The sequence below is a fragment of the Tamandua tetradactyla genome, chromosome 6 (genome assembly GCF_023851605.1).
Source record: "Tamandua tetradactyla isolate mTamTet1 chromosome 6, mTamTet1.pri, whole genome shotgun sequence".
NCBI classification, from domain to species: domain Eukaryota; kingdom Metazoa; phylum Chordata; class Mammalia; order Pilosa; family Myrmecophagidae; genus Tamandua; species Tamandua tetradactyla.
In genome coordinates, this window is record NC_135332.1 from 140,118,794 (window position 1) to 140,143,483 (window position 24,690).

Sequence of the window (24,690 nt, forward strand, 5' to 3'; positions counted from 1 at the left end):
GACCCCCGTGAGTGTTTGGAGATAGCCCTCACAGAGCGCCAGTTTAGGGACAGCCGGCGGCGCCCCCCGCCCAAGACCGCGTCGTCTGCGCCGCGACCCCGCCCTCCCGCGCCGATCCTCCCCTGGGTTCCCAGCCTTTGCTGGGCGCCAGAGCCGGCCCGGCCGCCCGACCGCTGGCCTGTCGCGGTTCACCACCACCTGGGTCCCAGCCTCCGCGGGCTGGGGCCGCCGCCACTGCCTCAGGACGGGGAGGCGGGCCATGGCGTCCTGCGTGGGGAGCCGGACCTTGAGCAAAGATGATGTGAACTACAAGATGCATTTCCGGATGATCAACGAGCAGCAAGTGGAGGACATCACCATCGACTTCTTCTACCGGCCGCACACCATCACCCTACTCAGCTTCACCATCGTCAGCCTCATGTACTTCGCCTTCACCAGGTGAGGCGGGCCCGGCCGCGCGAGGCGAGCGCCAGAGGGCAAAGGGAAGAGGCGAGAGGGAGGCAGTGGCGGAGAGGGTGGCCCGATGTGACTCTGGGCTGAAGAAGCAGACTGTCTGCTCCACGCACACACAGTCATAGCCAGAGCAGACCCGCCGCCCACGCAGCTCCTCCACCCGTGCGTTGTCTCACGGCACACCCCAGCCGCCTCCCCTACAACCCCCCTGGACTAGACGCCTTTACCTCCCCTTTGCTCCCCCCCAACCACTCCCCACCTCTCAAAACTACCCTCTCCCATACAGCGCCTCCCATACAGCGCCACATCCCTAACACGCGGGTCATCCCGAGCCGCTATCTCCCACCGCCTTCAGCATCGCGCCCCACGCATGTCACGACTCTGGCCCCTTCCTTCTGCAGCCCCTCCATTATCCGTCCTTACCCAGCACACCGCATGAATCATCTCCTATGCACCACTTTGAGGACACAACACTACACAAAACCCACAGCGCCTCCAGAATGCAGCACCCCATACCACACACACGCCCAGAAGTCCTCCAGTATTCAGCACAACGTGCCAGACACACAAAATGCACACTTGAGGCCACCCACAATCCTCTTCCATGCAGCGCTTCCCCTCTTCATCACAAAGTCACCTACCATAACTCTTCCCCCATCCTCAAACACCGCCCATCTATACCAGGACACAAACTGCTGCTCTAGACACAGGACGCAGCAGATGGTTCCCCATCCAGCACAGCTGATGCCCCTCACCTCTTGAATACCATCATGCCACACAGCCCACCAGCAGAGACATCACGTGGTACACACTCAGCCAGTTCACCACTTAGCATACATGCTGAAAGGAGACTTTGTAATGCCTGTGGCATAGTAAATGCTATATCTATCAGATAAATACAACATAACAACCCTCTATCCTCCTGCAAACATATACACACATACTCAAAGCACTTCTGGTATAAGTCTGTTCACATATCATGTAGCCCTAAAATATATCCCTATACATGTGGCCTTTCGTTCTCAACCCAGGGAACAAATACAAACCTGGTGTGTAACGGGCAGACACACTATGGTTCCTATACAAGGATTTGTATTTTTTGAATGAACCTCCTTAAGGAAAGGAAAGTCATGCCTACCCACATCGTTACAGTTTAAAAGACCAATCCAGATGAGTGTAGTTTTGGTTTCAAAATTGGCTGTGTCCTTCATAAATTACTTAACCTTTCCCTCGGCCTCAGGGTCCACACCTGTAAAATGAAGATGAAGTAAATACTTACTCCATATAGAGTTACAGAGATTAAATGGATATATATATAAATGCACTTAGCAGAGTGCCTGGTACATGATAGTCACTCAAACTGATATTGCTTGGCTCCCAGTTTTTTTATCCAACAGTGGTTTTCAACAGGGAGGCTGGAAAATGTGTAGGTTTTTTTTTTCCCTTGGTGGTCCCAAGGATTGGGGCAACACTTCTGGTATTTAGTGGGTGGGGCTTAAGGATGCTAAACGTGTCACAATACATGGGACAGCATTGTACAACAAAGAATGATTTGTCCCCTATGCACACAGACATACACAAACACGAATGGCAGTGGTGCCTCCCTTGAGAACCACTGCAATTATTCAGATTTTCATAAAGCCATCTTCCTACACCACATTTGTTCCTGACCTCCATAATCCATTGGACTTTTGGTTCTTATTAAGGAAGTATTTGTCTTTTTGAATTAAACTGCCTAAAGATATAGAGCATGTATGATGATTACTTGCCCTTAATGATTGAGGGATCCTGCTGCTATTATCATAGTCTTCTGCTATTGCTATATAGTGAAATAAGACTAGACTTTTCTAAGGAATCTGACCAAGAATGTATTTTTAGCTTTGAAGATAGATCAGTTGTGCCCCTAATTATGATTACCCTCGAATACTTCATCATATCATCTGATTTCATCACTTAATACCCGTGTGGCCACTTAGTTTTGCTAACCTCAGTTTCCTTATCTGTATGTAAAATGAAAATATTAATAAAATAATACCTCATAAGATTACCTGTCGTGAGGATTAATCTTTTTAGATAATCTATGTGTTTAGCTCAGTGCATGGCAAATAGTAAGTGCTCAATAAACATTAGCTGTTATTACATGATTTCATTGTATGCTAATGCCTTCTAAATTATATTAGAAGATGCAATATGCTCTGTAATTGAAGCAAAGGATAAAAGCTTTGGAAAAATGGACGTTGCTTTGACTGATTGACATAGATGTCTGTTTCATATTAACTTCATCTCCTGTATGACTTGGCAGTGATGAAATAAGTAAGAGAATTTCTTTGGAAATTAGAAAACAATCATGGCATTTTATTTTAAATAATGAGAAGCAAAAATGAGCAGGTTGTTTCAACCTTTTATCTTCAATATAGTTTAGCCTCTTTCAGAATAGATCTCTCTTCCTCTTTTCTATTATAGTAAGTCACATTCTTCTAGAATTTCCCCTTTTACAACATACTCTGCCAAAGCAGTTAATAAATTGTGAAAGTAAAAGAAAGTATAAGTGAAAGTATAAGAAATAAATTTTAATTTTAAGAGATGGTCAAAAGTAATAGAAAAAACATAATCTGAACTTCAGACTATAGCCATTTCTAAAAGGGGTGCTTTTATTTTTTCCACTAATTTTGTGCAGAGACAGAAATCACATAATGAAGAGCTAATTAATAACACATTTCATGTTATATAAAATCAATAGCCCAATTAATATAATTTGTACTTACTACATCTTACTCATTTTTTTGGTAACAATTTCTGACCCTTTAAAGCAGATTACAAAGATCTCTGTCTTCCTCCGTAAAGATTTAAAATAATGACCTCTTAAATGAAAATTATTCATTTTGTGTTCTTTGTAGGGATTTTCTCTAGTCCCTTATCCTTATTTTCTAACAGGATTTTAGTTGGATGGCTGTTAGTGCAGTTCTTTCAGTAAAACCTTAAAAATAGGACTTAAAGTTTGTTTCTCAAAGACTAGTAGTCTCAGAGAACAGGAGATAGAATACATTTGGGGCATCAGATTTCCAGTATGTGGGAATCAGTACCTGGGTAATATCACATCCTGTAGTGACCAAGTGAGAATTTAGGATTGAGGATTATACACCTCACACAGAAGTCTGAGACAAATTTAGATTTACCAAGTAGTTCTTTCGTTAAAAAGCAGGTAAACCAACTCACTGTTAAACCATAGTATTTAAATCTCCTGTCCGCCTCCTTAAAAATAAAGTCAGATGTTACCTAGTAGATTCCTCCTAAAATTATAAAAAGCTTGCTTTGCCATATTTTAGAATAAGTATATTAAAATTAGATGCTTTGGCATATGTCTTATACATTTATTCAGCCAAGGTACGGCAAGGAAAACCTTTGTCTGAAGCTCAATGTTTAATTACCAAGGTACCCTCATATTTACTCTGATTTCAGAGGCTGATTAACTCGGAAATGTTGAACAACCTTAGTTTCAAAAATTCAATGTTAGATCAGAAGACACCAAAATGTACTAAATCCACTTTGCAGCAGCCCACCTTCTCCTCAAGAATCACCTGCCAATGAAACAATGAAAGCAGCCTCTGTTAGCACTCGCCCAACAAAAATCATGACTTACTTTAAAGGGGTCGGGTTGGTGGCGGGGGGGAGTTGCCATCCTACATATTGACTGTCCCTAAGTGCTTATCACCTTGTCTGTGTTAGGTTTCTCCTTGATACAGGATTAAGGAGACAGCCAGGAGCAGAAGAAGGAACAGACTTTTGATGTATTTGTTGGTGAATAATTGTTTTTACTTTAATTTCCCTTAGTGACTTTGGAGCTCTAGTTCATCATATCCCTTGGGCCACATTTCTGGCCTTCTGTGCCACTTCCCTTGTGGAAAACTGCCAGCTTCCCTTGTTCCTTTCCCATTAGACCATATAAATTCCCATTAGAATACATCTCTTGATACTGCAGATTCAGTTGTTTAGATCCCGTTTCCTTCATGTACATTATGTTCTTTCTCTCTCAGTAATAGGAAACCCTGGATGTCCTTGTTCTCTGACCCCAGCCATATTTAGTGATCCCCTATAATGACTGTATGGGATTAAGCAGACCCTGGAGGTGACCAAAGGCCACTGTGCTTGGGTCACTCTTGGGTCCAGTTAACATTGACCTTGAACATTTCTCTTCCCCAGTTACTATATTTCAATCATATATATAAACTATTTAAATGAGCATCCTTTTACCTTCATTTTTATTTCTGGTGTTTTAGGTCCCTAAAAGATTTTAAACTTATTGAAGGAAAAAATGCGCCATGTATTTCTCCGGGGTCTTTTGTAGCAAACAGGCATTTGGATGGTTCAAATATTTGTTTTTTGGGTTAAGTGGTGTCTCACCTGAGAGATTACATATCTGGGAGCCACTACCTCTCAGACTCCTCTTCAGTAAACAGCCCTAATTCCTGTTTGTTTGTTTTTAAATAATTATGCTTAGCCTTTTAGATAACAGTTCTGTTACCAGTTATAACATCAGTTTATCTTGTGATATAATCCCTCTAATCCCAGAGTTCTGAAGAGAAGTTAGGAGTTTGTCAGTCTCAGCTAATTCAGAAACCAGCCTGGACCACTTCCTCAGCCTCAGCTCCAGCAAACTGTTTTATGCGATTCTACAGCCCATGTTCCATCCATCCCAAGTCTCTGCCCTTCTAGAGTTCACCATCAAGCGTATCCTTACCAGGCCTGGTTGGACCCAATGACTGCTGTTTTCCCCTCGACCTTTTAAAGACAATCACTGTGGTCCCATCTGTCCCTGCCTGCAGTCTTTCCCGGGAGCCCCATTGCCTGTAGGGAAATGCTAGCCAGACTCGAAGGCCTTTCGTTAGAGAGCAGGCCTACTTCTCCCTCTCCCCCTGCCCCCACCCTCTGCACACAGCACATGCAGCAGCTCACAGGCCCGGCTGGCTGCTTACTATGTGCTGCTCTCTGTGACTGCAAAGCTCCACGCGACTCTCCCTGCCTGCTTAGGAGCCCCCAGCATTTAAGAATCCATTTGGATGGTACCCTTCCATGACACTTTTCTTGATTGTTCTAGGAAGCACAGAGAAAGAAATGTTTATATATTTCTAAACACTTTGTATTAGAGTATTTCTCATAATATTTGTATCTATGTCAGTTTCTCAAGGGCAAATAATGTCTGAATCGCTCCAGTATTCCCTGTGCATAGGCACCCAGTCAATGCCAAATGAATCAAATATAAGAAATCATGTATCTATTTATGCCAATTAAAAATAGCATTCTTCTCCTTTTAATATCAGCTATAATTCTTGACAAGAGCCATAAATTTCTATCACATGAAATGAATGTGGCATGCAAATATAAAACAAAGGCTGGTTAACATCGCTCCACTTTGTAACCTGGGATTACATTTGCCACTGGGAGAGAGAGGTTTCTTAACAGTGACTAATCTCATAAACACAACCCGGTGTGTGTTGATTTCAAGGACTCGTATAAAAGGTAAATGAAGGAGAGGGGATGGGACAATCAACTTAGCAGCCTTTGGAGTGATGGTAATGGCTAGACATTGTCTGCCTGGCTCCATGGTGAAAGCCTTTTTCTGAAGATTGTATGTGCAAGTTCATGGAGTTGGCATTGGTTTCCCGAAGATTCCACACCTTCCTGTGTAGTCAGGTAATAAACTGGTGCAGGATTTGGGTCAAAAAGTTTTCAGAGTCCTTACTTTTTTTTTTTTTAACTTAGAACTTTCCTTACAGTCCTGCTTTCAGGACACTGTCTATTCTGAGGATAGTTCCTTATATTCATTGAAATACAGTGTTTGCCAAAGGAGTTTAAGTATTTGAATACTCTGCACAGGGCCTAGGAGGTTTTTGTCAGTGGACCCTGGGAGATTAGGCTGAGATTCATACTTTTTACTGAAGTTGCAGGGCTCACTTGGCCACATCATCTCTCTCAATCTTGCACCAACTCTATTTAGAATGCCTCCTGGGTGCCAAGCACTGTACCGGGCTCAAAGGTATTTGGGGGGACACCTCTTAAGCCTCTAGAGACTTAAATTACAGTCTTATTGTAAGCTGTATAATAAGTATTTTTACTCTATGTAGTAAGGGCTATGCCATATCCTTCAGGAGTGCCAGGGGTGCCAACCAGGTTTAGTGGAGAGGAAAGAGGATTTTGCTTCCCTGAGCTTATGTTTGTATCATATTGATGAATGTGACAATCATGATCTAGAGCCAGCTTTCTAGAAGCTATTAGTAGAGTACCAACTCATACTCTGCCTCTACTTGTGTGTAATTGTGAACAAGAAAAAGCAAGAACTTTATTCTTATCCATTAAGTAAAGATAATACTCGCCCTATAGAATTGTGGAGCACTTGAAAAAAATACCAGCTATGAAAGTTCTTTGAAAAGTTCAGAGCACTATAGACTGGGATGTTCATTGATAATTCTTTCCCTGGATCCCCATTGCCTGTAGAAAAGTGCTGGCTAGAATTCAGAGTCGCACTGAAAGCTAAAGTCTTTTTGTTTTTGTTGCTGACAAGCAAAATGTCTTAGTTTAGCAAGAATCCTGAGACTAGGAAAATTCACATGGGGATTGGACAGCCCAGACTGTAAGTCATAATTTTAGCTGGGAAGTGGGAACTTCACTGCACCTTCACAAAGTTCTTTGGAGACAATGACAATGGCATGAATTGGGACCAGATACATGTCACCACCCCAAGTTGTACTTTTTTGATGTTTGTCAAGTTAATCAAAGACAGTTCCAGAAAATAAAAACTTTTCCTTTAGGCCAATACTGTACTAAGAAAATGATTTGTTTTTGTGTCTCATTGACCCATTTATTGTGATCCTCTTAAGAATAAGGGCCGAGTCTCATTCACGTGTCTAGTTTGACTTTATCACGTATCTAGTTAATGCACAAATATAAGCATTAACTAGATAAGTGATAAAGCCATAGGTGGGCAGAAATAAGAAGTGCTGAAACAGTGACCAAATCATAACTGATACTTCCTATGTGCTAAATACTGCACTGAGTACTTCAGTGTATTAAGTCTTCTATGCTTGATTCTTTCTTAAGTCTAGAAATTATTTCATTGGGTGCAAAACCTTAGCAACCTAACTAGAAGTTAAGACCTAAGTTAATCTTTTTTTGAACCTGAAACCCTACTTTCCCATGCTTTTCCTTAACTCCCTCAGATGTTATCTACTTCATCTAACACCCTAGGGATTTGACCTTAGCTAGGTAATTCATTTTGGTTGTATTCCACACTTCATGTATTCCAGTGTTCTAGATTTTTCTTTTTCTGTGCAAACTTGATTCTCATTTAAATTTTTTGACCTCTTAATTTTCCTTTATTAATGTTTTTTTTTCAGATTTTTCTTATAGTAATCTATATTATACTTCAAAATTTCCTATTTTAACCACTTTCAATTGTGTAATTCAGTGGTATCACTTATAGTCACAATACTGTGTTACCATCACCAACATCCATTACCCTAAGTTTTGCATCACCTCCAATGGAAGCTCTGCACCCATTCAACAATAATTGTCCATTCTGTTCCCTGCTTTATTAGTGTTTAATTTAGTATTTGTCTTTTGAAATTTCTTTTACTGTAGTCCTTCCCCAGATAAACTCAACCTCTTTTATACTTTTAAAATTTATTGGTGCTGGTCTTATATTCTCTAAAATATTTCCTTCCATTCTGTTCCTTCTCATATTTTCTGCCTATTCATCCTGCATTGTTTTTTTAAAACCATCAACCGAGATATTGAACTTCTCTCTTTTAGCCTCTCAGTAATTATCAGTAATTCAGAAAGTCTTCCTACTGTCTTAAATATCTGTTTTTTTTCCATTTTGTTTGCTTCTCTTGAGCCCCAGGTGTGTTACCAGCTCTTTTTTCTTTTATGTGAGCTGTCAAAACCTGATTCTTCCCTGCCATCAATGCTGAGAAAATTTCCATTTGGGAAATTATACACAATAAATGTTGTCCTTAATCAAGAATCAGTCCACGGATATCTCTTGAGTTCCTACTATGTGCCAGGCTCTAGGATGAACAAGTGAACGATTACCCATCTTAGAAGAGTTTACTTTATTTGGAGGAGACAGACAGTAAACTTTTTATAAACCAACGAATGGAATTATTTTTGACTACTGGCATTATGGAGAATATAAAATATGGTAGTATAGTAGAAATGACTAGGCATGGGAGCTGGGAAACTCACCTGTTGACAATCTTTTCTTGATAATACTTTTAATTCTGATGCAATTTCAAATCGTATATGTATTTTGTTTTCTCTCTCTTTTTTTAACACTGTTCCCCACCGCTGCACACCTTTTCTTCTAACCTTAGATAGCCAACTGCCTATTTTTAAGAATTTATTGTATACGCTCATTGTGCTGCCTTCTTCCTTATAGTCATATGTTTCATCTCTGATTCCTAAAAAATGTCTTTGCTACAAATATATAGTACTTTGACTGTATAACTTCATAAAAGTCATCTTTAGTTATTCTTAAAGCCAAAAGGCATTTCCCCCAAATAAACCTTACTTTTTGACATGCTGGGTTTTTTTTTTTTTTTTTAAAGAAAATGCTCATCTGAATAGAGTTTATGTTGGTATGTAAGATTGTCCATTGCCTTTCTTGTAAGAACTGGACTTTATTATGAGATTATATTATTTTAGGAAATGATAGTGCATGGGAAGTTGTGTGGGTGCTTAATGACTTTGCTCAGCAAAATGAAAAGTTAGCAGTACCCCAGTTTTAGAACATGGAGCTCTCATTCCTTCTCGGTTTGTTGTTTAGATCTGAAGATGAATACTCAGTGTTGTTTTTCTATTTTCAGGGATGATTCTGGTCCAGAAGACAACATCTGGAAGGGCATCCTCTCTGTTATTTTCTTCTTTCTTATCATCAGTGTATTAGCTTTTCCCAATGGTAAGTGATGTAATGTTTTATCACATTTTTCCCGTGCTTTGTGTCCTTCTGATATTTTTAAGATGTGCGTCATGGAGAAGATGAAACTAGAGGGTGGAATTAAAAAAAAATCATCTGAGTTTGTATAGTGGTTAGTGGCCTAGTCTCTGGAGGCAGGCTGCCCATTCTGCCACTTCTTGGCTGTGTAACCACAGAGAAGTTCTCTAGCTTCTTTGTGTTTTGTGCTTTCTCTTCTGTAAAATGGGGTAATGATAGGCACTATTGTGATGATTATCTAAATACACATTACACACCGTGACCAGAGACCGACAAATACAGGCTCTCCGTAAATGTCATCTATTGTTCTGTTTATGTTATTATCAGCTGAATAATAAAAAAACTTGATAACTGCTGAGTTACTCCTCTTTGCTAAGGACAGGGTCAATGCTAGTTAGGTATTACTTAAATAAAATTTTTTGTTGTCCTAAGTGATCTTTTATCACAATAAACTTTCTTCACTGATTATGAATTTAGGATAGGAATTTTCGTCATCAGAAAAAAAAAAAAGACAATTATTACATTGAATTTTATTCCCTGTCATGGTTATAGAGAGAGTGAGGCAAAAAAGCCTTGTTTTTCTTTATTTTTTTGAAGGCAAGGTTGGTATTTTCCCATACTTAAAATTCACCCCTTACCTCTTAATTGTCCCTTATAAGTTCCTTTATTTTTTTTTAATGACCGTTCAGTAACCTTTCCCTAAAATATTCTCTATTTATTCTCTGTAGCCACTTCTAAAAACTCACTCTTTGTATCCTGTTTCTTTTATGCTAATTTGAAATTGTCATTTAGTCTTTTTTTATGGGTTATGCTCTATCAGCCCTACTCAGGTTTTAAATATCATACTTTAAGATGTATGTTCTTCTACATCCTTCCATGCTCTTAGTAGAGTATGGTATGTTATATAATAAGCTCATTATCCATGTTATTAACTCCTTCCTGGGAATGCACTATGACAGGCCATCACACTTTCCAAGCTGGTGGCAGTAGAATTTTGGTTTACATTCTTTCTTATCTCATATAGCATTATATTTACAAGAAGATGGTTTTTGCCTGTAGTGGAATAATTGAGTCGTTAATACTATGGCTCTCTGAATCCCTCTGGAAATGGGTCCTTCTAGATAACCAAGTTATTTGGGTAGCTGAGGTTACTCTCCAGTTGCTCAAGCTTTTGAAGTTTTTCAATGAAAATCTTTCAAGATATGACAAACTGCCTTATGCAAATTCGACAAATGTAATTTGGCCTTTCCGTGAAGACTGAGGATTCTGATAATACACAATCACTGGGGTATAAAGACATGGTGTACATTAGATGTCTGGGTCATGAAATGAATAAGTTTTGATCCTACAGTAGAATCTGCTTTCTAGGAAAAATCCCCAATGTCAGACAGCTTTTTAGCCATAAGGCCACTTCCTTTTTTAAACAAAGGTTCAAGCGGCCATTTGCTAGTGTTTCTTTTCTTCCTACCACAACACAAAAGATCTTAGAGTTTTAGGTTGAGAGGAGAGCTTGGACACTATGAAATCCATCCTCTCTTCCAAAGACATGATGTAGTACCACATACTGGCCACTTCTGGCATGAGGCATCATAGCCACCCGTGAACCACCAGAGGCTATGGGTACCCACCCCCACCTCACCCCCAGCTCATCCAAGGGTACCATATGAATTAGTGGATGGTAAGTAAGCTCCATCTCAGTCAGACACCAACTTAAGTTTCTCAGCCATCAAAGCCCCAAGGGCACTGGAACTTTGAAAAGGTGAGTAGGTGATTCTTGGGGTGGTGAATGTTTGCCAGGCTTCTGCTCAGCTGTTCTACTTTCTGTGTCCTGTGAATGTCTGCTGTTTACTTCTCTGTCATCAGTTGATGCCACAATCAACCATTATTGGTCTGTGTCCTCTATTCCTACTTCCTTCTTATCTCTTCTGTCCCCTCATTTGGGATTTTTTTTTCCTTATGAATCAATCAGAACACAGTCCTTGCTCAGGAAACTGATGGATCCAAAGACATCAGGTGTATTCTTTAGTTTTCATCTTTCCTTGACTATTTAATTTGTTACTTAGTTCTCAGAGGTTACTTCTTTCATTTTTATTTTCTTTTTTGTTCACTCTTGTTTTCCTTGTGTCTAAATTCAGAGCCATTTTGGAAGTATGAAGATTTTAAAAGATAAGTCTCTCCAACCATGATTTTACTGCCTTGCCCGCAATGAAGTTTTACCAGGAGCTGAAGTTTTGGGGCTTCGTTGGCAGATGTTTTTCTTAAGGCACCAAGGGCACTGAAAGTTTGATTAAATCTATTTGACTTAACATTTTGTGTGATTTCTGTTGGGTTTTCCTATGTTCTCTAATGAAGACCTCTAATTGGCAAACTATTTAAACTGCCCAGTGGCCATTGTAGAACCATGCTTTTGTTTTCCTTTTAGAAAGATAAACCTTAAGTTTGTTTTATACTTTTCTTAATCTGCAGGTGGACTTTGAGATACGTGCAAAGTAGGGTAGAATCTTAAGGCTCATCTAGTTCAGCCTGCTCGGTTTACAAATGAGATGAGGTCAGCCTCTGTCAGACTGGGGTTAGAGCCTTGGGCTCCTGCATTTTCCTTTACTCTGTGTTCTGATATATTAAATTCGTTGTGATGTGTTTTGACACTCTGTCTTCCTGTATAATGTTTCTTTCACCCTGTTTCTCATCCTTTCTGCCAATTTCTGGCTTTTCTTTTTCCAAGGAATGAGCACATTCTCAGTCTATATCTTGTTCTTTACATCCTGCAGAATGTGTGTGGTTCTCGTGTCTTTGCTATTCAATTTCCCAAGTGTTTATGTCCAACAGAGATCAGCAGATTGATCTGAACCTTCCTACTCTCTCATTGGCCTACTCTATTTCTGATTTACCCTTCCCCCACTCCCCACACAGAGGCAACTCAACTGTAGGCAGCACATGCCAAAAATAATATTTCAGATAGGTGTACAAAGGACAAGGGCAGTCCAGTGTTGGATTGGGAATGTAGTCAGGGAAGGAGGACTTGGAGGGCTTCTCCTGAAGCCCTGTGTACATAGCAAACACGTTGTATTTATCTAGTTTGTTTTCTAAAGATCTGTTTATTCTCACTTTACATAAGATTAGTGAAACTGTAAGTTTACACAGTAAAGAATATTATTGAATATTTTAAAATTAGGGGTGACTTTGGGTGGTGCCAGCAGAGCTGGTGGGGAGTTATTGCCCCTCTCTTGGCACGGGCCCTGGGATGAGGGCTCTAGAGCCAACATTTAGGCTTCAGGCCTTTGCAGAAGTCTGCTGCTGGATGGCTACTTCTCTAAGTGGAATGTACATGCAGCTTGTATCTTGTTACCTTATTTTCCATTCTCTCCACCCTTGGCACATATGTTTAAATTAAGTAATGAAAATGAATGGGATAAATGGAGCTCCAAACCTGCCTTCTCCTTCAAAGGAAATTTTGGAGATGTGCCTGCGGTGGCTAGCATTCCCAGAACATTTCCATTTTGGTAACTTCATATGCAGTTACCCTTGACCTGTAAAGACTGCCCTGCATGTTAGCATGTAGGCCTAAATTTGCTGTGTCCATCTATCTCATATGTATGAGTTCATATATGCTGTCTTCTTGGTGGATATAGGCAACTCCTACAGGAGATGTAGCCATGTGATTCTTTGTAGTATCTAAATAACAAAGAAGGTCTTTGCCTTTCTCCATGGGGTTCTCTGCTTTTTGCTATTGGTAATAGAAAAGTCATTTCAAAGTAGCTTAAATAATAAGGAAAGTGTTTATTTTCTTCCATAACAAGAAATTCCAAGGTAGTGTGGTGTTAGGGTTGGCTAATTCAGCAGCTCAGTGACATGTGAATGCTCAAGTTCTATACAGCTTTCTGCTCTGCTGTCTTCAGCATGTTAGTCTTAGTCCTGTCCTCTGCCTGGATGCCTTGGCGATCCTGAGATAGCTGCTATAGTTCTGAATTTATCATGGTGGACAGTGTCCAGTGGAAGAAGAGGTCACCTCTTCCCATGTGTCTTCTTAGACTAAAACACCTTTTCCAGACTTGCCCCTTCAGCCAATTTAGAGGATGGATTTTGTAGTGCCTGGAGCAGGCACATGGTAGATGTTCAATAGATTTATTGACTGAAAGAATAAAAGGGAATAGGACTGCCTTGTCTGGCTGAGAATTTATCCCTTAGTTATATGGAGAAGAGATGGACACTCAAACAAAATTTGTTTGGCGGCCAATAGGGTGAACAACAGGGTTAGGTTCTAGAGTTCCTTCCTTACTATTGAGGTGAGACCAAGGGAAGGACTGGGAGTCTGATGTCCACCTCACCCATCTTCTCTCCTGCTAACTTCTTCCCCATTCTCCTCTCGTGTTCTCTTCCATCTGAGTGTAATTTTAACTGTACCACTGTATTGCTAGAATGAAATTTAGAAACCTATTTGAATCTCTGACTGGCTGTGGAATTTCTTTCAAAAAGTGACCGTCAGGTGCACTTTTCTAGCTTCTGAGGGCTTCCTTGAATGGTCTATACCCCTTCCACCCCTTCTACCAAAATGACCAAACCTTACCTATACCTCCAATGCCTGGCCTATAGTAGACTTTCAATAAATATATATTGAATTTTGTAATAAATTCATGCAGGAAAAATGTCAGAAATTACCCACCTCTTCTTACAGATATTTGAAGAAAGTGAAATACTAGTATTTCTGGCTTTTCCTGAGTTTCTCCTCTGTCTATTCTTGCTCATTTGACTTCTTTGAGCTAAGATAATGCTAATTATATCTCCTTGAGGTTTAAAGGCAATCCAGAAGCTTCACTGTCTAGTACTGTTTTCCTGGAAAAAATTTATTCTTAGGTTTGAGATTTTTTGGAGATAATTTTATTCACCTTCTCTAATTTTTCCTGAAAGGACTTTAAACATTAAAGTAATATTAATCCAGAGAAGAAACAAACTGAGAAAGTCTTCCTAGGGGCCTCTGGCCAGGTTAATTGTTGGAGAAGCAACTTCTGATTTTTGTTAAAAGAATTATATGTCCCTGAGATTTAGTTCCTTAAATTGAGTTATTGATAGGTAACTGATTCTGGCAAATCAAGCAATGATCTTAGTTTCTAACTTCTGAGGTAATTTTTAAAATGCTAACTCATCTCATGAAGAAGACATTTGGTTTCTATTTCTTTTTAATTTAAGCGTGCTCTTAATGTCTGACAGAAAATTATGTATTCTAGATTGAGAGATTGATTTTTTTACAACACCTTTAGTTTTTAAATGTGACTTGTATGAACCCACAATTCAGGAAATAAAGCAGCATCTTTTTCTCCATTGCTGCCCTAAGAAGCCGAGCCATTTCTCTTGCATAATTGAGGAGATAAGTAACTGAATTGAAGATCTCACCTTTTCCGGGCAGCTGTTAGCAAATCAGAAATAAAGTACAGATAAGAAGCACAACCTGCACCTCCCCATGGAAAGCACATCAAGGGGAGCATTCCTAATAATTTCCTCTCATGAACAATAGCCAGAGCAAGAAAAAAAAATCCTAGTTACAAGACAACCGAAAAAAAAAATAGGCTGTTGGGAAATAAGTGTGGTGAGGTCATTGAGATAAAGTAAATGTTCCCAGGATTGCTCTCGGTACTGCTGACATGCCCGGGCAGTAAACAGTTTGGAATGTATGAGCTCTGCTGCTGCATTCCCCACACTCTTTAAAGGTAACTTGACTCGAATAGCCAAGTGTGGGTGATCTAGGTAACATGAGCAAAAGAGTTGGGGTTTGTAATATAGAAAAATGGCAGCTCCATTCTCTTTTTAAAAGTAAGATGATATGTTTAGTACCATTGCTGTCTTTGACAGTAAAGATGTCATTATTGGTGAGAGATTCTACTAGAATGTACTTAAAATACTACATTAAAAAGTTCAGTGTTTCTTTTCAGAAAGAAGTGTGAGATTATGACAAGCCTTTCCACTTGGGAGGAGGCAGATTTGATGACTGAAATAAAGACTGTATTGGTTTTTTTAAATTTTTATAAGAAAAGTTGTAGGTTTATAGAAAAACCATGCAGAAGGTACAAAAGTTTCCATATACCCCCCTCACATACCCAGTTTTCTCTAATGTTAACTCTTTGCATTAGTATTCTACCTTTACTACAGTTGAGGAAGCAATATTATTATAATTACACTATTAACCACAATCCATAATTTACATTAAGTTTCACTGTGTTATAGAGTCCTTTGGTGTTTTATAAAAAAAATTTATTCTAATAACACACATACAAACTAAAGTTTCCCCTTATAACCACATTCATATATATAATTCTATGGTGTTAATTGCGTTTACATTGCTGTACTACCATTGCAACTATCCATTACCAAAACATTTCCGTTGTCCCAAAGCAACTCTGCACCAATTAAGCTTTAACAGCCCAATCCCTAACCCCCACTCACAGTCCTCTGTTGATGGACATTTGGGTTGCCACCATCTTTTGGCAATTGTGAATAAGGCCGCTATAAGCATGCACACTTCTGTTCTAGTCCCTGCTGTCAGTTCCTTTAGGTTTATACCTAGAAGTGGGATTCCTGGGTCATATGGTGACTCAGACTTAACTTTTTGAGGAACCATTAAACTGTCTTCCATAGCAGCTGCACCATTTCACATTCCCATCAACAGTGAATGAGGGCTTCTATTTCTCCACATCCTCTTCAATGCTTGTTATTTTCTATTTTTTTAATAGTAGCCATTCTGGTGGATGTGGTATCTCACTGTGGTTTTTGTTGTTTCCTCTTTTCCTAATGGCTAATGATATTGGGCATCTTCTCATGTGCCTTTTAGCCATTTGTGTATCTTCTTTGGAGAAATGTTTATTCAAGTCTTTTGTCCATTTTTTAATTGGATTGTCTTTTTTGTTGTTGAGTGTAGGATTTCTTTATATATTCTGGATATTGAACCCTTATGAGATATGTGGTTTCTAAATATACTCTCCCATTCCGTAGGTTGTCTTTTTACTTTCATGATGAAGTCCCATATTTCTATTTTTCCTTTTGTTTATTGTGTTTTTGGTGTAAAGTCTAAGAAACAGTTGCCTAACACAAAGTCCTGAAGATGCTTCCTATGTTTTCTTCTAGGAGTTATATTTTTTGTTCTTTTATTTAAGTTGTTGACCTGTTTTGGGTAAATTTATGTATATGGTGTGAGATAGGAATTTAACTTCATTCTTTTGCATATGGACATCTAGTTTTCCCAGTGTCATTTGTTAAAAGAGATTATTCTTTCCCCAACGAGTGGACTTAGCACCCATGTTAAAAATTAATTGGTGATAGATATAAGGGCTTATTTCTGAACTGTCAATTTGATTTCATTGGTCTATATGTCTGTCCTTGTGCCAGTACCACTGTTTTAATTTCTGTAGCTTTATAGTAAGTTTTAAAATTGGTTCATGGGAGTCCTCCTTCTTTGTTGTTCTTTTTCAAGATGTTTTGGCTATTTGGGACCCCCTTACCCTCCATATAAATCTGACGATTGACTTTTGCTTTCCTGCAAAGAAGACTATTGGAATTTTTATTGGAATTGCATTCAATCTGTAAATCACTTTTGGTAGAATTGACGTCTTAAGGATATTTAGTCCTCCAATCCATGAACACAAATGTCCTTCTGTTATTTAGGTCTTCTTTGTTTTTTTTAAAGCAATATTTTGTGGTTTTCCATGTACAAATCCTTTACATCCTTGGATAAATTTACTCCTAGGTATGATTCTTTCGATTGCTATTGTTAATGGAATTTTTTTGTTGATTTCCTCTCCAGATTGTTCATTTCTAGTGTATAGAAACACTACTGATTTTTGCATGTTCATCTTATACCTTACCACATTGCTGAATTTTATTAGCTCTAGTAGCTTTGTTGTGAATTTTTTCAGGATTTTCTACATATAGGATAATGTCATCTACAAATAGGGAAAGTTTTACTTCTTCCTTTCCAATTTGGATGCCTTTTATATCTTTTTCTGGCCTAATTGCTCTGTCTAGAACTTCCAGTACAATGTTGAATAACAGTGGTAACAGTGGGCATCCTTGTCTTGTTTCAGATCTTAGGGGGAAACCTTTGAGTCTTTCAACATTGAATATGAAGTTAGCTGTGGGTTTTTCATATATGCCTTTTACTATGTTAAGGAAGGTTCCTTCTATTCCTTGTTTTCTAAGTGTTTTTTGGGGGGTGTTGGGTTTTGTCAAATATTTTGTCTTCATTAATTGAGATGATCATGTGTTTATTTTCCTTTGCTCTATAATGTGGTATCTTATATCAGTTGATTTTCTTATGCTGTACCACCTTTGCATAACCTGAGGTAAAATATGCTTCAGTTTGATAAGATTTTGTTGAGGATTTATTCATCTATATCCATGAGGGATATTGATATGTAATTTTGTTTTCTTATATCTTTATCTGGCTTTGGTGTTAGGTAGAAGCTGGTCTTATGGAATGAGTTCAGGAGTTTTCCCTCTTATTCAGTTTTTTTTGGAAGAGTTTGAGCAATGTTTGTGTTAATTCCTAGAATGTTTGGTAAAATTCACCAGTGAAGCCATCTGCTCCTGAGCCTCTCTTTGTTGGGAGGTTTTTGATTACTGATTATATCTCTTTTCTTCTTACTGATTTGTTGAGATATTCTGTTTCTTCTTGAGTCAGGTTATGTAGTCTCTTTTCTTCTAGGAATTTGTCCATTTTATCTGGGTTATCTAATTTGGTGGCATACAGTTGTTCATAGTATCCTGTTATTATCCTTTTCATTTCTGTGAGTCATGTTTTAGTTTCCCACAGCTAAAACACATACCATACAATGGGCTTGCTTAAGCCATGGGAATGTATTGGTTCATGGTCTTGAGGTTGGAAGAAATCCAATATCAAGATATCAGCAAAGCAATGCTTTTTCCAGAAGACGGTGGCATTCGGGGGCTGGTTACTGGTGATCCTTGTTGGCTTTTCTGTTACATGGCAATGCACATGGTGGTCTCTCCTGTCTCTCCAGTTTCCATTGACTTTGTTTTTTTTTCTGTGGCTTTCTCTCTCTATCTGATTGTGTCTCTGCTTATAAAGGATTCCCGTAATCTGTATTAAGCCTCAGCCTGATTCATTTTTGTCATACCTTACCTGAAGTCACATCTTCAGGAGATTTTATTTACAGTGGGTCCACACCCACCAGGATGTTGACCAAGAGCAAGATCATGTTCGGCTTTGGGTACACAATTCAGTCCATGTCAGGTTAGTAGTAATGTCCCCATATTCATTCTGATTTTAGTTATTTTTGTCTTTAGTTATTTCTTTGTCAGTCTAGCTAAAGATTTGTCAATTGTATTGCTCTTTCCAAAGAACCAACTTTGGTTTTGTTGATTTTGTTGTTTTTTATCCTCTGTTTCATTAATCTCTGCTCTGATCTTTGTTATTTTCTTCCTTCTGCTTGCTTTGGGTTTAGCTTACTCTTTTTTTTTCTAAATCCTGTAGTTGTGAGATTAGCTCTCTAATTTGAGATCCTCTTTTTTTAGCATAAGCATTTAGGACTACAAATTTCCCTCTCAGCTTTTGCAGCATCCCATAAGTTCTGAGATGTTGTGTTTTCATTTTCATTTGCCTCATAGCATTTCTTAATTTCCCTTGTGATTTCAGGATGTTAAATTTAAGGCCCATAGTAACCACAAAGAAAACATATGAAAAATATATACGCAAAGAAATGAGAAGAGAACATATGAAAAATATATACGCAAAGAAATGAGAAGAGATGGCCATCTCTTCTCATTTCTTTGCGTATATATTTTTCATATGTTTTCTTTATGGTTACTATGGGCCTTAAATTTAACATCCTGAATCTCTGATAATAATTTGATTTGATACCAAGTTAACTTCAATAGAATACACATTCACTATTTCTGTACCCAACTTCTCCCCACCTTTTTGTTTTACTTGTTACAAATTTTATCTTTATGCATTGTATTTCTAAAACCACAGATTTATCATTCCTTTTTATGGATTTGCATTTTAGCACCTGTAAGAAGTGGAGTTACATACCAAAAAATACAATACCATGGTATAGGCATTTATAATTGCCTAGATGATTACCTTTACTGGAGGTCTTCATGTCTCAATCTACTTTGAATCACAGTCTAGTTTTCTTTCCTTTCAGTCTGAAAAACTCCCTTTAGCATTGTTTGTAGGCAGGTGACAAACTCCCTCAGCTTTTGTTTATCTGGGAATGTCTTAATTGCTCCCTCAGTTTTGAAAGACAACCAGATATAAAATTCCTGGTGGCAGTTGTTGCTCTCTGCATTTTAATTACTTCATTCCACTGCCTCTTTGCTTCTGTTGTTTCTGATGAGAGACCAGGACTTAATTTTATTAGGACCTCCTTTTACATAACACATTGCTTTTCTTTCCTTGTCCTCTTCTCCTTGAGAGTTTGACTGTGTATCTGGGTGTGATTCTCTTTGAGTTAATCCTCTTTGGGGTTTGTGAGCTTCTTGCATGTGTATCTTCATGTCATTCATTAAATTTGGGATGAGGCAGAGCTCTTCATACCAACTCCCAAGTGTCACCAGCTCCTGAGGGCAAGTCTGTCACAGGTGTAACTAAAGGACCGAGTCCTGGTTGTAAAGAAGACTGGGAAACAACGCTGGCATCTCCCCTTGAAATATGTGATCCAAACATAGGAAGGCTGTCAAAAGTCTTTCTCTTCTGTCTCTGTCTCTCCGTCTCTTTCTCTGTCTCCCTCTACTTTTCTCATTCTCCCCAGCCTTACTCTCTCTGTCTCTCTTTTTCTTTCTGCCTGTCTTTCTCCTTCTCTTTCTCCCTCTCTCCCCTTTCTCTCCCCACTCCTGCTCCCTCTGTTTTCCTCTCTGTCCATCTGTATCTATCTCTCTTTTTCTCTTTTTTCTCTTTCTGTTTTTCATCTTCTTCTCTCTGCCTCCCTCTCTCTCTGTTGATCTCTCTTTTGCTCTTTCTCTCTGTCTCTCTTTTCTACACACATAACTGGGATGTCCAGAATCTCTTTCTCTGGGGCTCCTGGGTAGCTGGAAGATTTCACTTGTTAAGGTGCAATATGTATTACACTATATCCTTAAAATTCATATTCTAAGTAACCTACTCACTGTTATAATGTTGTTTCCATGGGATATTATCTTCAGAGTTCTAAAGAAAAGTTTTAAAAAACTTATATTTTGGAGAGTGGTGCGTTTATGATTGTGGTGACTGATATAATATTGATGAAATATTTCGAGCTAGACTTCAGCCTCAAAATATTTATGTAGAAAGGGTCTTTTTTTTTTTTTAACAAAAGAACTTTTAATTATTATTGTATGGACATCAGCATCACTTTATTTAGCTTTGGTTTCCTCTGTCTGAAACCAGTTGATTCTAATTCTATAATGTTATCTACCTACAGGTCCATTTACCCGACCTCATCCAGCCTTGTGGAGAATGGTTTTTGGTAAGCTTCCATTAATAGATTTAAAAGTATATTTTACTTAAAACATTTTTTTCTGTGTACCAATATAGTAGGCTTACATACTACTCTACAGTTAAAACTTTATAGCTTTTTATTTTTTGTTGTCCTACTATAATTTTTTTTAATTAAAATTCTCTGCCACAAAATAAAGTATCGGTGATATCTTATTGTCCTCTTAACATGTGAGCTGTTTCAGCCCGACATGCCCCTTTCTGGAACTGTTGCTTCTTAATGTGCAGAACATTTACTTGTTTTCCTTTATGTGCCTTCGTATTTCTTTTGGTTACTATTTGGTTACTTAGCTGTTTGCTAAGGCACGTTCCTTACGAGCACATTTGTCTTATCAGTGTCTGGGAGGGAATGAAAACTCAAAGATATGAATGGGCAAGAACTTGGAAAAGGGAGAAGCTTTTGGACAAACAGCCCTAATTTTAACTAAGGTTTAGTTATTGACATCTCATTTAAATATTGGTTGTCTTATTTTTACCTGATTTTCTAGTCCAAATAGTCAAATTCCCTGAATAGATTTAAAATAAATCTTTAAAACTTCATCATTTGGTTATTGGCTTCATCTTGTCTAAATAAGACATCAAATGAATTATTTTAGGTTTGGAAAATATAATCTTATATAAAACTGTAAAAGGACTCTAAAAATGGATATTTCCTAATGGTTGCCTATTGTTTGGTGAACTCGTTGCCATTTGTTCAGCAGGTGTGGGCTGAGTGTTGTTGTGTGGTGGGTACTGCCCTGAACTGAGGCTGCAGGGAGGACCAGATGGACAAGAGTCTGTCCCAGGCACTGCCCGTACAGGGGAGCTGTTGTACACAAATTATTAAGCAAATAAGTAATACCAAAATTCACATGTCATAAAGTGTTAGCAAGTCTATCAAAACCATGTGTAGTGAGAGTGACTGGGTAGATGCTTCAGCTTGGGTTATGCAGAAACCCTAGTGGATTAAGGCTTAAGCTGAAACCTGCATGCAAGGAAGGACCGAACCTTGTAAGATGGATGGAATGGGAGTGGGGGCATTGCAGACAAAGGAAAGTCTGCTAAAATGAAGTGTGCCCGGCCAGTGAAGCCAGACTAGAGAGCTGGAAGAGAGATCACAGAGCCAGACATAGACCGAATCCTATAGGGCTGGGGGCCAGGATAGCAAGCTCAGACCTCAAGGACAGCAAAAAGTCATGGAATGATTATATAATTATATAGTATGTCTGTGTAATTGTGAAAACCTAGTGGCTGGTGCCCCCTTTATCCATGGTATGAACAGATGAGTAAAAATAAATAAGGACAATAAATAAATAATTAGAAGGGGATATTTTATAAGAAAAAGAGGTCATACGTGGGTTTTCTGCAGAGGAGTGACATGACTTCATTTACGTTTTTAAAAGGATAGTTCCTGCTGTATCATGTATATCTAATAGACTTAATATCACTGTTGAAAGTCACAGGTTATTTCAGCCTGTAGGCTGTATCTTAATTTTTCCTGTTTCAGATGATCCATTGTACCTAAAGAGCAGTTTTATTTCTTCCCCGAGACCTTTTTTGAGATCATGGAGTGTTTTGATAATCTGATGAAAACTAGGTAATATCCTGGGCAGCACAAATCTTGACACCCAACCATGAACTCCAGCTTATGAAGTCCTGCTCCACAGAGACTTTCTTTCTGTCTTAAAACAATTATTTCCAAAGGATTATAATAAAAAGTTACAATGGGAGGTGTTCAAGTGAAAATCCATAAAAATAGTTGGTGCATAAGTACAAACCTAAGGAGGTCCTCATATCAATGAGCTCAAAGATATGTGTTCCCTGGGTCCCCAGAATGCCCAACCATGGGTCGGCCACACTGCTCTGAGCACTCTCGGGACTGGGAGAGGGGCCCGTTGGGAGGCCTGGCGCTGTCACAGTTATAGTGCATTTCATTCCAGCCACGGATGTTCTCTCCTCTGGAGCGGCTCACTGGAGATTAGCGCTGAGCCAAATTTGGATGGGGTTCTGTGATCCAAGGTCATTTGTATCATAGTGTCTGGATGTCCTACATACACAGATTTTAATTCTAGTGGGATCAACAAAAGAATTACAAAGCCATTGGTGGTTTCCAAATCTTTCTAGAATGAATTATACAGGCTTTTGCCTTCTTAGAGTACATCATTGACTTTCTGTTTTTAAATGATTCAGAATGATTATTAAGATAGCAATTATTGTGTTACAATAAAATGATGCCTGCAAGGGCTCATTTGGAGTGTAGGAATCTGACAGACGGCCCTGTGTCATCCCTCTCCTCTCACTGGACCATCCAGCTGGCCCCCGGACTTGACTGTCCAGACCCATTCTTCCCTTCCTCTTGTCCCAACTCGCACAGCCACCCTTGTAAAAAGTCACCTAGATCATCTTATCTCCCTACTTAAAACTCTTCAAGTGCTCCCCATCTCACTTGAGATAAAATCTGGAATCTTTGCCATGGCCTTGAAGCCTGTGTGACCTGGCCCTGTCACTGCAGTGCCATCTTGCTTGGGCTTCTTTCTGCCAGGACCCCAGGCACATGTCCCATCCTGAACATTTCTCTTTTCAGAGACCTGTGTGCACGTCCTTTGTGCTGCCTGCATGTTGCATCTACCCTCCACTCCTGTCTATACACCCTTTATCTGCTAGTCCTTCAGCTCTCAGTTCAAGCAGACAGAACCTCCTCAATCTGAGCTAGGACTATTTATTAGACTCCCTAATCAAAAAACACCAGATTGTAGGAAGGGTTTTCACAGAGCGTTCTTCAATATTAGTGCCTGATTGGATAGTAAGCTGCTTGGGTCTAAAATGTTCTGAGTGTTTGACAATGTGTTCTTGTCCCTTCAGGCCTCAGTGTGCTCTACTTCCTGTTCCTGGTATTCCTGCTCTTCCTGAATTTTGAGCAAGTTAAATCTATAATGTATTGGCTCGATCCAAATCTTCGGTACGCCACGAGGGAAGCAGATGTCATGGTATGTACTTGTCATCGGTCTCTTAGAGACGTTGGGTGTATAAGGTAGTCGACTTCACATTTTAAATAGTTCCTTCTCTATATTTCTGGTGTAGATATCTAAAGACCAGGTGTCTGGGAACGTTGTTGAGAGGTGTGTGTTTTCTACATGTAATAGAGTCCAGGGAAATGAAATCCTTTCATAGAGCAGAGGGATGTAGTAGGAAGGAAGAGAGTGGACATTATCTGCAATCAGCCTTGGGCTCAAATTCCGCCACCATTGCTTTTCAACAGTAGGACATTGGGCGAAGTGCTTTTAGCCTGTTTGCTTTTTTACGTAAGGTGAAGATGGTTTTTGGGGGGTTCTTGGGAGTAAGTCCCAGGTACTCAGGAATGGCACTGCTCTTGCCACCATCGTTCTCATCACACTGCTCGCCCCAGCCTCCCTCCCTGATGCTGTGATCCTGCCTACCACTTCCAGGCAGGGCCTTTTGTAGTTACTTAGGTGACTTCATTCATTACTTTGATTAAACCATTAAAAAGTTTATTCTTGGTAAAAACTACTCTGTATCTGGGCTTTTATCAAAAAGACTTTTTTAAAAAAAGTATCTTCATACACATACAGCCCATCCCAAGTATACAATCATTGGTCCACAGTATCATCACGTAATTGTGGATTCGTTATCATGATCATTGTTAGAACATTTGCATTGCTCCAGAAAAAAGAAATAAAAAGAAAAAAGAAAAAACTCATACATCCCTCTCACTGACCGCTAGTATTGTAATCTACGATGATTTATTTTACCCCTTATCCCTCCCCCA

At 39.1% G+C, this 24,690-nt stretch overlaps 1 protein-coding gene across 1 annotated transcript in view; it reads left to right on the forward strand.

The window, feature by feature from the left end:
• The first annotated feature begins 118 nt into the window (after nt 1-118).
• Nucleotides 119-24,690, forward strand: part of PTDSS1 (phosphatidylserine synthase 1) — a 67,719-nt gene continuing 43,147 nt past the window's right edge. Inside the window, exons 1-4 of the mRNA XM_077167276.1 lie at nt 119-438; nt 9,315-9,406; nt 20,851-20,895; nt 23,766-23,890. Of these exons, the coding sequence (XP_077023391.1) occupies nt 260-438; nt 9,315-9,406; nt 20,851-20,895; nt 23,766-23,890 (441 nt within the window). The 5' untranslated portion in view covers nt 119-259. The remainder of the gene's footprint in view (nt 439-9,314; nt 9,407-20,850; nt 20,896-23,765; nt 23,891-24,690) is intronic.